Source organism: Phocoena sinus, chromosome 16, assembly GCF_008692025.1.
Source record: "Phocoena sinus isolate mPhoSin1 chromosome 16, mPhoSin1.pri, whole genome shotgun sequence".
NCBI lineage: Eukaryota > Metazoa > Chordata > Mammalia > Artiodactyla > Phocoenidae > Phocoena > Phocoena sinus.
In genome coordinates, this window is record NC_045778.1 from 49,553,702 (window position 1) to 49,566,514 (window position 12,813).

Sequence of the window (12,813 nt, forward strand, 5' to 3'; positions counted from 1 at the left end):
GAGAGGAAATTTTTTCATTTGGGGGATAAAGGCAGTATGACAGATGTTATGACATGGAGAAAAAAAGTACAGCAGGAACACACTTGAGACTAACAAAGTCTAAGTAAGAGTTAAGGATGGCTTCCTGGAGGACATACAGCTACCCTGAAGGGGAGGAATGGGGAGAAATGATGCAGTGGGGTGGGAAGAAGAGCCTTCCAGGGAGTTGGCACAATATATGAGAACAAAAGCTAGTGCCTGGATTTTTTAAGAATCTGAAAATTCAGTAGAGTTGAAATTTGCTGTTTAGCTAGGAAAGTAATGAGAAATAGATGAGAATAAAGAGTTAACGGCAGCCAGATTTCAAGAGTTTTAGAAAACGTTAAGGCACTTTTATTTCATCCTGAGAGAAGTGGACAGCCACTGAAAATTTTTGAAGTGGAGCATGACTTGATCATATTTGCATTTTAGAAAAATCACCCTGGCTGCAACTTGAGGAACAGACTGGAGGGAAGTAAGCTGAGGGCATTTGAGTAATCTGGGAGCTGCTGTGGTGATCTGAACTAGGGGAGCGGCCCCTAGGATGAGAGGAAGTGGACAGATTACAGCACCCCTTAGGTAGTATGCTTGGTAAGAAGTCTTGGTGGTTGGTTGAAAGAGGGATGAGGCAAAGGGAAAGTCTAGAACAACTTCCAAGAGTCTCCATCGGCCAGTGGGACATTCCCTTCACTGGTAAAAGGACACAAGACGCAGACTGTGGGTCTGGCTTAGGTGGGAGCTGGCTTAGGTGGGAAGACAGGGAGCTTATAAAAGTTGACCGCCAGGGCCTTCCCTGGTGGCGCAGTGGTTGAGAGTCCGCCTGCCGATGCAGGGGACACGGGTTCGTGCCCCAGTCCGGGAAGATCCCACATGCCACGGAGCGGCTAGGCCCGTGAGCCATGGCCGCTGAGCCTGCGCATCCGGAACCTGTGCTCTGCAACAGGAGAGGCCACAACAGTGAAAGGCCCGTGTACCGAAAAAAAAAAAAAATGTTGACCGCCAGTGTGACAGAAACTTGAAGATTTTGCCTGAAGTGTTTATCTTTTCCATTAGCAAAGGTCACTGAGTTGGCCTTGTTATAATGGGACTTATTGCATGTTGATTCTCATGCCCCCTACCTCTGTACTAGTGCAAATCTTTATACACAGCAACACAAAAGTGTTTTAACCCCTTACTTCCTTCTCTCCTTTAGCTTCCAGCTCTTGTGGGGAGGGGAATTTGAGGAAGACATCAAGAGAAAACTTAGCCATGTAAATAATAACACGCCCAAGCTATGCTGTGGGAGACATTGCAGCAGTGGAGATGCTGCCTATGTTGTAGGTGCTTAACTTGGAAGAAATGGAAGGACCCCAAGCCTTAAAGGATCTGACGGGTTAGAGCCAGGACCCTCAAGGGAGAGCAGGGGGTGGCAGAAGGGGGTTGAGAGGGAGATAACAGAGAGAATGAAGCTCCTGACGCCCCCCACGAGGTGGACTCTACAGATTCTTCAGAGACTAGATAGAAAAGGTACAAAAATATTTCAAACCATCCTCACAACTCCATGATCAGCTAACTGGAGGATCTTCTGGTTATGGACTGTGCCTACACGCCCTCTCAAAGTGTTAGAGGCATAGCAAAGAGGTTATGAGTTTTATCCTATCTGGGGTGTTTTATGGGAGGGGTACTAGTGCGAGTGTTTCACGTTGGCCTTCATACTTTTCCCGTAACCTTGCCCTTTTCTGTGTTCTCTCTGCTGCCTGAACACTGCTTGAATAACTCCAGTTTATCCTTCAGACTCCCCTGAAAGGCTCCCACCTCAAAGAAGTCTTTGTAGAAACCCTCTCCGCTGCCTCCCCATCGAATGACGGGCCTCCACAGCTTAGACTCTCAGCACTCTGTACTTTTTACTTCTTTATATACTTACTGCAGATTGTTACCGTATATTTATTTCTGTGATTATTTCTTTAATATTGATCTATTCCAGGAAGGCAGGACGGGGACAATTTGGTTTTCTCATCACAAGTCATAGCACCTGGCCCAGCACGTGGCGGCAGAGTCGCTCCCCTTGGAGGTCAACAATCATTGGCCAGGTGTGTTTTCTCGTGGGCAGTCTTTGACATTACCGCGGGTGTGCACAATAATTGTTAATCCTCAGATTAGTTAAGCCCCAGGGGAACATCTTAAGGGAACACCTTAACTTGCAGTAATCATTTTGCCCACCAGAGGTCTCTTTCTCCCCATCACTGGGGCCAAAAAAGCTTGAACTCCTGGGTATCTTTGTGGTTTTCACAGCTGTGCTGCTCAATGTGGCTGTGCTATACCACCACTTCTGCATCGCCTGGGGGCTTGTCGGAAATGCAGACTCTCAGGCCCCACCCACACTGGAGGAATCGGAACCTGAATTTTAACAAGATCCTCAGGTGATCTGTGTACACGTTAAATACTGAGAGGTGCGGTTCTCCAGGACACTCCTAATACGAAAAGCTTGGAAGACAAAGAAAACCCCATCTAAATGGCCTTTTTGCATGATTCTCACTAAAAGGAGGAAAGAGAGTTAAGATTTGCTTTTATTATGAACATAAAATATACATAGAGCATAATATACATTTACACATTTACAATTCGCAGTTACTTTCATCTCTTTTGAACTCATTCAGTTCTGCACGGCCCAGCGGCCCGGTCCTTCCACTTACACTCAAGACATTCTCTTTACCTTGGTACGTACAGCGTGTGACCTAGTAAGAATTACCAGGCCCAGGCGTCGAATGGCGGGCTTTACAGTCCTCACAGAATCACTTTCATTCTGTTCCCTTTCCTGTCGCTACAGGCTTTCCATGGCCTCACACTTCAGCATGAAAAGTTCAGGAGAAAAGAAGGCTGCAATAATCCCCTTTGTCTTTCAAAAACACCCTGAAACATCTTCCATGAGCGAGGTGACACGTAAGTCGGCACTGACAGCACTTCTGGTTAACACAGTTTAAGGGCTACCTATGGGAAGAGGCTCTGATGCATCCCATAGAAACTAAGCTTGTTCTCCAAATGGGTGACCACAAAGGATCTGAATGTCGGTGGTATCACAGTAAATAAATAAATAAACAGTAATAAATACAAATAAATAGAGTGGGTTTCACTAAGGGAAATGTCAATACCTACGTCCCTGTGCTTTCTCAAAACATAATTAGGTGACGCTTTACAACAGGTTGATAAAGAAAAGCTGGTTTTCATGATGAGTTGCTCTTCGGGGCGGTGAAGAGCAGCCAATGGAAGCTTCTATCATCGTTTTCCTCAGAATGTCTCTATGCGAGAGGCTTTGTAGGAGTTCTCTTTGAGGCTGTCAAATATTGCTTTGGTTCCGTTATGCCACTGTAGCACCAGATCTATCGGGGTCTTCCCAGCCTAATCAAAATAGAGGAGGGAATTTGACTTCCGGGGGGAGGCATCTATAAATTCATCTCGTGTGTGTGTGTGTGTGTGTGTGTGTGTGTGTGTGTGTGTATGTATGTATGTGTATGTGTATGTATGTGTATTTAATGAGGTAATGGATAGGTGTATGTTATTGAAGTGTTTTATGTTTTCCATTATGAGTGATTTGCAGTTTATATTCAAACCAGCCCTTCACTGTTTCTCACGGGAATGCTTTTGGCATTTCAGATTAGCAATGGTTTTCTTTCCTGTGGGATATCCCAGGTGGTGGTAAAAATCCCCAGTCCCCAGACACTAAACAGCAAGAGTAAGCCAAGTTATTTTCAAACTCAAAAAATGCCTCCATACTTACCCAGTATCCTGCAAAATGGGTGTGGGGAGGTAGTAGTATCCCTCTTGGTCAAGAACCACTTCCTATCAATTTGGAAAATGATTCCTGATTGATAAAAACTGGTGGAGAATGAGCTGCTTCAACACTTTGGCTTAAGTACACAAGTACCACTCCAAGGGGTAGATTTTTCACAGCTGCTCAGAACTTACATTGGTCTCTCCCAGGAAATTTATTTTTCTTGGAGATGATATCAATGATGTATGAATAAATAACTTTTGAGACCAAAAGTTTTTTACCTTAAGCATACATCTCAAGATATTTACAACAATTAAAACGGTGTCACCTCTCAACTCTTGTCTTTAAATTTGAGAAGTCCTAAAATTTTCCATCTCTGTTCATTCAGAAGTCTCTCTTTATCCCAGAGATTGCAGACTGGCAGCTTTGAGATGCAAATAAAGCTAGAGACCTGTTTTGGCCCAAACAGAGCTTAGATTTTTTTTAAACCTGGAATTAATTGGCAACAGTTGGAAATTAAGAGATTTCCCAGCTGAATTTGTGATCTCTGTGAAAAAACTGGGAGACCTGGCGGCACAATTCCCGTGGTTTCACGGAGCAGCAATGGGCTGAGTTGGGGAAGGGCTGCTACCTTTAAGTAAGCTGTGTGCATGGCACCAGCAGCCACCATGTAAGTCATCTATGCCATCTGCCTGGAACCTGTGCGGATTTGAGTTCGTGGCCCTGCAACCTTCATTCTGGACCATCTCACCTTGTAGCATCGCACCTGTGCCCCCTCCCAGTGATATTTTTAAAGCTTAGATGATGCTTGAGTGGGAATTGGAACCATGAGGAAAATTTGGTTACATTCCCTGGCTTACAGATGAAGCTTAATTAATACATACTTATAAAGGGGACTTATACAAGCATTTTCAGGGCCTAAATACAGGAAAGTATTTTGAGGGATGTGCAGATAAACCAAAGAGGAGAATGAACAGAAATTATCTCAAAAATATAGGCAATGGAGCTTCCCTGGTGGCGCAGTGGTTGAGAGTCCGCCTGCCGATGCAGGGGACACGGGTTCGTGCCCTGGTCCAGGAAGATCCCACATGCCGTGGAGCGGCTGGGCCCGTGAGCCATGGCCGCTGAGCCTGCGCGTCCGGAGCCTGTGCTCCGCGGCGGGAGAGGCCACAACAGTGAGAGGCCCGCGTACCGCAAAAAAAAAAAGGAAAAAAAAAAAAAAAGGCAAAAGCATGGCTCCCCCTGGAAAAAGTGGTAGCCTGTCATGCTGCTGTAAGGAGGGGAGGACTATTCAGAATTACTTGGATTAGATGTTGATTAATTTGAGTTCCTTGGCCCTTGGTTGCATTGACCACTGTGGAATTTTTGACAGCTTCAGCAATGGTGGGTGTCTTTATTCCTGACTACCCCAAACCTTGCTCAGCCAGGGATGGCCAAGGCAGACTGTGCTTATGTCTGTAAGCGTGGGCGGTTTGGCCATCTTTTATCTTCAAGGCCAAATTTTTAAAGAATTACTACAGGCTATATTAGGCACCGAGGTCATAGCAGTCACGATGGCTTCCCCATCTCTGACCAGGTGATCTGAGTCCTTGCCAAACTCAGCAATGTCCTTATGGGAATGACCAGGGGCTTTTAAACCATCGAGAGACCCCTGAAATATCAACACTGCCGTTGTAAGAATATTTTCAAGTATGTGAGCCATGTTTTTGTTCATTAGAAAGCTGGCAAGCAGGGCCCCTTGCTCGAGCACTTACACAGTTCTTGATGGTGAGGTCGGCGCCGTACATGATCAGGAGTCTGATCATCTTGTACCGGTTCAGCCTCACGGCGTCGTGCAGGGGGGTATCTCCTTCCTAGAGAAGCAGAGCGAGCAGACAAGGTGAGCCTGAGGCCAGGAAGCGGGTCCCGCAAGGGTGCCCGGCTGGGGCAGTTATTCCAAATATGTAAATGAGTGAAGCTTTAGGAGGCCAAACTCTGCCGGGCTACTCACTCGGTCCTTGGCGTTGAGTTCCGCCTCGCAGGCGATGATATGCTCTGCGCACTCGTAGTGGCCGGTCCTCACCGCCACGTGCAGCGCCGTGCTGTACAACTGCAAAATGCAAGAGCCTGCTGTGTCCCTGGGCTTGAGGACAAAGGCTGCCCAGACCCCAGGGCATGTGTGAAGGGGAGAAGCCCAGACCCCAGGGCATGTGTGAAGGGGAGAAGTGGAGGAGGGGCAGGGTGGGGGAGGGGAAGAAGGAGGGGGACAGAAGGAGGAGAGATACCTTATCCCGTGCACTGATTTTTGCTCCTTTGTTCAGCAACAGTTTTAAGACATCCAGGTTTCCTCCGCGGCTTGCCCAGTGAATGGCTGTGGATTCAAGCTATACCGGGTAGGTAAAAGGACAGGAGTTAGTGAAAGAAGAACCTAAACAGAGGACTTAGTACTTCGTTTCTAAAGCCCAGGAACGCCAGGTTTGCTAGGGCATCCGTGGGTGACACTGGGCTGTCCTCGTCGAGGTTGCCAGTTGTAACTATTGTAGTCGAAGGCTCTTGCCTAATGTTTTGGCTAAACTCTTAAGTGTGTGAATGTGAGCGTATGCGCTCCTGTGTATGTATCTATGTGCGTGTTTGCATCGTTAGGAGGTTCTTAATAAACCTAATACATCTTTTTAAAAGAGGATAAGAACTACAATTTATTGGGAATTTCCTCGTGCCAACATAGTGCCGCGTACTTCAGACACAATGATGCTCCCAGCAACATTATGAAGTGGGTATTCTGTGCTCGTTTTGCAGATGAGAAAAACAAGGCTCCGAAATATTCAAGTTTCTTGCCCAAGGAAACACAGCTAGTAAGTGGCAGAAGAGATATTCCAACCCACAGTCTGCCTGGAACTTTTAACCGCTTTTGCCAGATAGACTCAACAGTTCTAGACAAATGTATTTTAAAATTCTGGCAGAATAAAAGTAGTCCCTTCCAAAAGATGTTCATCTGGATCTGACACCTCTCCCTTGTCCCTGTTGTTTTTTCCTCATCCCTTGCTGGTTCTCTCCTGCCATTTGTGCCAGCACACCCTCTGTACCTTCACCATCATCACTCATGGTCACTGCACTTACTCATAGGAGTAAGTCTGGTGTATCCCTGGCCCTCCAAATCCCATGCTTGTGAATTTTTGTGTCTTTCTATACAAACTTTATATTTTGTTTCTTTTCTTGTTTTTCTGTGTGTATGTCTTTTGGGTTCAATTTTGGCCAGTTCCTTTGGACTTTTCCAGTCCCTTTTCCACTTTGCTGAAAAGTCAAATTGAGCTGTATTTAAATAAAGCATTTTCCCAGCTCAATCTTCAGTTCGTAAAATATGCTGTGTACTGGTCTGTGTAGAAATCACAGTGGTTGAATTACTGAGGTCTGAATAGCAGCTACTTTCCGTAGATGCAATTCATTTTGTATGCAGTCTAGCCCCAAATCTCACAGATGGCAATCGGCATCTATCATATAAGGTGTGCAGCTAGAGAATTCTGAGATGTTGTTGGCAGCCAAGGGGCCAGGAGCAGGCGGCCACGTATGGTGGAAGGACATGGAGGCTGAAAGGCAAGTGTTGACTGCGTTACTTCTCAGTAAGGCTACTACTGACTTGATAATGACCCAAGTCTTCGATGAGGATATTGAATTCTGTCCAGCAGCTCTCACTTCCTTCGTTTCCCTGGAACACTCCTCTCCTTTCAGTATGTGTAGAAAATACTTCCCACATGACCTAGTCCCATCTCCCAACTTCCCTTTGTATGGAGAAATGAGCTTCTGCCTAGTTCTCGCGGATCAATTTTCAATACAGTCAGCCCCCTTTTCCATTGTAGGTTTTCTCAAGTTTCATATAGTCTACTTACTTTGGCTCACATCCAAACAAAGAAATATATTTACCATATCACGGAATTCAATCTGGGCTCCAGCTTCTATTAACTTCTCCACAATTGCCAAATGTCCTTCTAAGCATGCTCTATGAAGAGCTGTCCGTTTATACTGTCAAAATAGAGATTTAAGAAAGAGAGAGGGAGCGATGCATATAAAAATGAGCATAAATCCTTTCTAAGAAGTATGAAGCTGGGGACTCTGATGACCTAGCTGATAGAAACTTGAGTGCTTCTTTATGAATTAGAAATGTCAAATTTACTAAACCTGTTGTCGACAACAATTATTCTGCAACTGAGATTTGCGCCTCCTGCAACATACATTTGTAAGTGCTTCAAGGTCTACATCGAGGCACCTGGGCTTAAAGATTCAAAACTACCTAAATGCTGACATTTCCCTTTCTTGTATTTTGTGCCTTCATGGTGTTTGTAGTATTTGCCATGCAGTTCAGGCTGTTTTCTTCCATCTGGGACGGTTAATAGGTTGAATATCAAAAAGCATTCAATTCATTTTTAAGAAAATGGGAGACATTTTTCATTCAACTTGAGAAATGATTCCCCATTTCAATTCATGGGGGAAAGGATACAAAAGGATTAGTGATTTCTGGTAAATGGCTTCATATAAATGGATTAATAGACTGTGCTGGAACACCTTTTAGGCATTTCACTCCAATGCCCTCTATTTTCAGATAAGGAAACTGAGGTCCAGAAAATGCAGATTGGCTGCTAAAAATCAAATAGGCCAGTAGTGATAGAGCTAGCACTTGAACTCCAGTCTACAGATTCCCTATGTGGAGCTGATGTATTTGAGTCCAATCAAAGATAATGCTAATAATATGTTTCTCCATTGGTGACTCGTTGGTCCTGCCGTATTAAGAGTCTATCCCAAAGATCTAAAAATTAAAGACAAGCTGAAAAAGCAGTCAGAAGTATATTAGAGTGCAAAAAATAATGCAATCCGTAGCACTAATCCAGCATTTTCTTTTTTTGGACCACTGCACTCCCCTGTTATGCTATTGGCATATGTGGCAACAGCTGGGGAGACTGTTTCAGGTGGATTGATTTTTGGCACCAGATTAGCAGGGCTGCAGCAAAGCATAAGAAACACAAAACTAATGAGCTGGATTTTGCAGTGCTTTGTATAAGCCTTACCTCATCACAGACATCTGGATTGTTCTTGTCTGACAAGAATTTTTCTACTACTGGCAGTTTATTCTCCAGGGCAGCCTTCAGAAAACTAGGCACATCCACAGGTTCTGTCTAAAGCCGAAAAAACAGTGTGAGAGTTACCATGGGTTTTCCAACATTCAGTCACACCCTCCACAGATATTTATTCCCCTGTAGCCTAATGCCGAGGTGTAATACTGCAAAACCAAGCAGCCCTTACGATGATTTCGGGTTCAGGTTCCTTCACAACTGGAACTTTAGTTTTCCTGTATTTTTTCCTTTTCTTCAGTTGAATGATGATTTCAAGGTCTTCTAAATTTTCAAGCTTTGATCTTTGTTCTAGTTTTTTCTTCTTGAGCTAAAAAAGAAATCCATGTTTCAAAATACAGTGAGTTCTACTGACAAGCATTCTGGTTGTGTCAAAACAGAATCTGCAAGGTCTGAGCTAAGTACGTGAACAGTTTGCGCAAAAAGATAAAAAATTTATAATAAGTCTTTGACTTGGATTTAGTGATTTCTTATTCAAGTACTTAGGGGTCAAATTTTTCAGCTAATTGCCTTCATCTTCACTTTCCTTTCTCATAGCATCAGCTTTTCACTGGAGATAGGATCTAGTCTCTAAGTGATGATTTTGTAATTATTTCCATAAACAAACCCCAGATTTCTGTAGAATTTTGTATCATGCTCATGAATTTTTTTTTTTTACCCAAAAGACTCCACTAATAAGTTTTGAGCTCTAAAATGTCAATGCCAGTGTCTTTCAGGTGGCCCACTAAGCAGGGCTCATGAAATAGACTATCCTGGACTACAGCCAACAAATGCATGTTTTATCTGTGGTTAGTAAGTAATGAAAATTCACCCAGCAACACATTTTGTCAACACAGAAAGCGGCCACAGTCAAACAATGATCCATGGACCACAAACCACATTACTAAGAAAAAGAAGGCTCCCTTGTTTGGGATTAATCAGACAGTGTAAGACATCAGAAATTCACAGGACACATTTCTCTTTCCAAGTCTTTCAATCAAAACACAGTCATAGAACATACAGTGATTGATTTGGAATCCAGAGGTCATAGTCTTGCCAAAGAATTATTTTCTGCAACCTGTCCCACAGAAGTTACCTCTTTATAGGTTAGAATCTGGTAAAGAAACATCTTTGGAATGGTTGCATTTGTTTGGTTTCTCTCTCTTCTCCTTCCTGTCTGGCACCTCCATCCTCTGCCCTGTCCCCAACCTCCCAGTCATGAATTTCATGGAAGGGTCTTACCTCTGCCTCTCGCTGTTTCTCAGTTTTCCACTGTTGCTCCCGCAGGCTCACAAAGTGGGCTGGAAGTGTTTTCAGGTCCTCTTGCTTCTCTAAAGTGACAGCAGCTTCATACTCTCCATCTCTGAAATCCTCAGGAAGGAACTCCCCAGCATCCCCACTGCCATTCTTCTTCCCTGTAACCTACAAGGGAAGATGGCAGGGTCAGAAGTAGCAGGCCTGTCCTGGGGTCATTCTCCACAGAAGATGCTGCAGGCAGCCCCCGGCCCTCCCTCCCTGCTGACGGTGGCCTCCACTGCAGCACATTCTCTTATCTCAGGCAACAACGAGTTGCTGCAGTGTTCCAGGATAGCCCTCAGATGCTTGTCCCCCTCTCTTGGTTAAATCAAGGTTTAGGTTAGGTTGAAATGTTTAAATCTACTTTTAATCTACTTAATCACATTTCTCCTAGGAAAATCACAATCTGTCCTCCACATCCCCACCGATTATTTAAAATTCTTTCATTTTAGGTTGATGGTCCCTTGCCTTGAGTTATAGTTTCCAGACATATATTCTTGCAATAGAACTTCTCCCCTAAGGTATTTTGATAACTATACGTGATCACACACTTTAGTAATAAAAGCGAAGGAGAAGATAATAGATAGGAAATATGTAGAGAATTCATTACTGCCAGCTCCCTTTTTCCAGTTTCACTTATTTCATCACATAAACCAACCATTTTCCAGATATGACATTTTCGGAGTACCAGCACATTATGCAGGAAAGAAAAGGGCATTTCAATTTTCAAATAAAAATCAAGGCTGCCCCATTTTTCACTGCGTAGAAATAATGTGCTTTACATACCAGCTCTTCTACTTTCAGAACCATCATGTTGACCTAAAGTTCCTCTGTCTGTTTTCCTCCTGGGGGTTGAAACGTTGAGTCGGCCCTGGGGAGCCCCCTTGCTCTGATCAGCTTATATAGCTAGGGCCCGGTGAGCTAATCTTCCAACCTGGGAACCCAAGTAACACCCCTGCCCCCACCCGGGGCCAGCTCAGAGGCAGGTGAAGTTTCATTCCAGACTCGGTGTCTGGGAAGCAGGAGAGGGAGGGGATGACAAGTAACCCCACTGAATATGTGAATCAGGAAGAAATGTGAGAGGGCCATTCCTTTGGCAGTGACCACACCGCTCAGCAATGCAAGTCATCCTATTTATCGGGAAGCCAGGGGACAGCTGTCTGTTGACATTGCACCACACCACTGCTCCTTTTCCTTCTTTGTCAGCTTTCATATGACTAACCCTATCAAGAAAATGTAAATGCCCTGCATATCACACCGCCAATAATATCTTTCTGATAACCAGACTTATCGACACGTCACTTGGGGGAAGTGTTGCTTCAGGACATCCTATTCCCATGGGTAAACAGCCTGAGAGGAAAGGATCCGGGTCCTAATTGCCCTTGTCTATATCTGTTTGGAATTCTCTGGAGTGATGTCTGGGGCTAAAAAGGCCCCATGACATGCCACCTTCCCATCATTATAAGAAATTGAAAGCATTCAGTAATGCACTTTTATTTTATGGTGTCACAGGCCATAATTAGCACATGACATGCTTACTGTCTTCTTAAACAGCATGCTTACTGGAGCAATTTTTATTCAAAAAGTTTCCAAAATGTCCCAAGATAGGTTGTATGAGACTGGTTATTAGTAACAATATAACCTTGATTAGGTCATAGAGCCAAAGTGCTCAGGTGCTATGGATAAAAGACTAACCTGTGGGAGCTGGTCAATGGAAAACTGATGAATTCATAAAAGTGCTAACAAAAGATCAAGATAAAAAAAATAATTACGTGGGACTGAGTGAACTGATGAGGATGATTATAACTTTTGTGACTCTCCGTTTTAATAAAAAAAAAATCCCACAAGGACTCAGAGGCAAAAAATATACAAATCAATTTTCACTGCAAAGTAAAGGAGCTGTTACAGTGGAGGATTCCCGGACTGGATGTCAATATTATGACATAGTATGAGTGTGTTTCGTGTTTGGTAATTGCAATCATTGTTGCTTTTGTTGCGGTCATCCATTTACAATGCTTGGTGTCAGTTTGTTTATCTCTTGTAAAAATAAAATACAGTGTGTATGTGTGAGTTGTGGGGGAAAAAAAAGGAAATTTAAAATTCCTGGAAAAAATTAAGTTAATTAGTAAGTAAAAAAAAATAATAATAAAAAATGCATATCCCTGGGCCCCACCTCAGGCATTCTGAGTTGATTTATGGTGAGTCCTAGGAATCTGTATTTTTCAAAGCACTCAGGTAATTCTGATGCATGAATGCTTGAGACAGGTTGCCAGAGGAGCAAAGAGCTTTGCTTTGGGATGGGGTGAAAAGACCTCTGTTTCTGGCTTCTCATCTCTGAGGTGTTTAATTATGTGAAAATACTTAGGTCTCTTTACAGTTCAAGGAGAAACTGAGATTACTATCTCCAAAGCCATTTAAAACCTAATTTTTCTTAGTGAAAGAAAGGAGTGGGGGAGTGAGAGTCTGAATGGAACAAGTGTGTTCATTAGGATATTATGTTGACCTGTGTTTATCACTCCCTTAAACGTGTCCACACAACAAACATGGCTGCCAATCTCTTCCCCCTTGAACTGATGTTTTTTCTGGAACTTTCAGAATGAGACATTGACACACACACCCCAAAAACAAAGTGCTGGCAAAGAGGGACCCTTGCAATAACTCCTGTTATATATT

The 12,813-nt window shown here is 43.7% G+C and overlaps 1 protein-coding gene across 2 annotated transcripts; it reads right to left on the minus strand.

Moving 5' to 3' along the window:
• Positions 1-2,546: 2,546 nt before the first annotated feature.
• On the minus strand, positions 2,547-11,150 carry ANKRD1 (ankyrin repeat domain 1). 2 transcript variants are annotated; one of them, XM_032608910.1, is made up of 9 exons: positions 10,927-11,150; positions 10,087-10,266; positions 9,038-9,175; positions 8,803-8,910; positions 7,664-7,762; positions 6,031-6,129; positions 5,757-5,855; positions 5,521-5,619; positions 2,547-3,393 (listed from the first exon to the last, which is right to left on the minus strand). In XM_032608910.1, exons 1-9 carry the CDS (start codon positions 10,951-10,953, stop codon positions 3,283-3,285), a joined length of 960 nt encoding a protein of 319 aa, XP_032464801.1. In that variant the 5' UTR covers positions 10,954-11,150; the 3' UTR covers positions 2,547-3,282. The 2 variants fall into 2 exon arrangements, with proteins under 2 accessions (XP_032464801.1, XP_032464800.1); XM_032608909.1 differs by having other exon boundaries at positions 5,757-6,129; positions 10,927-11,070.
• Positions 11,151-12,813: the final 1,663 nt, after the last annotated feature.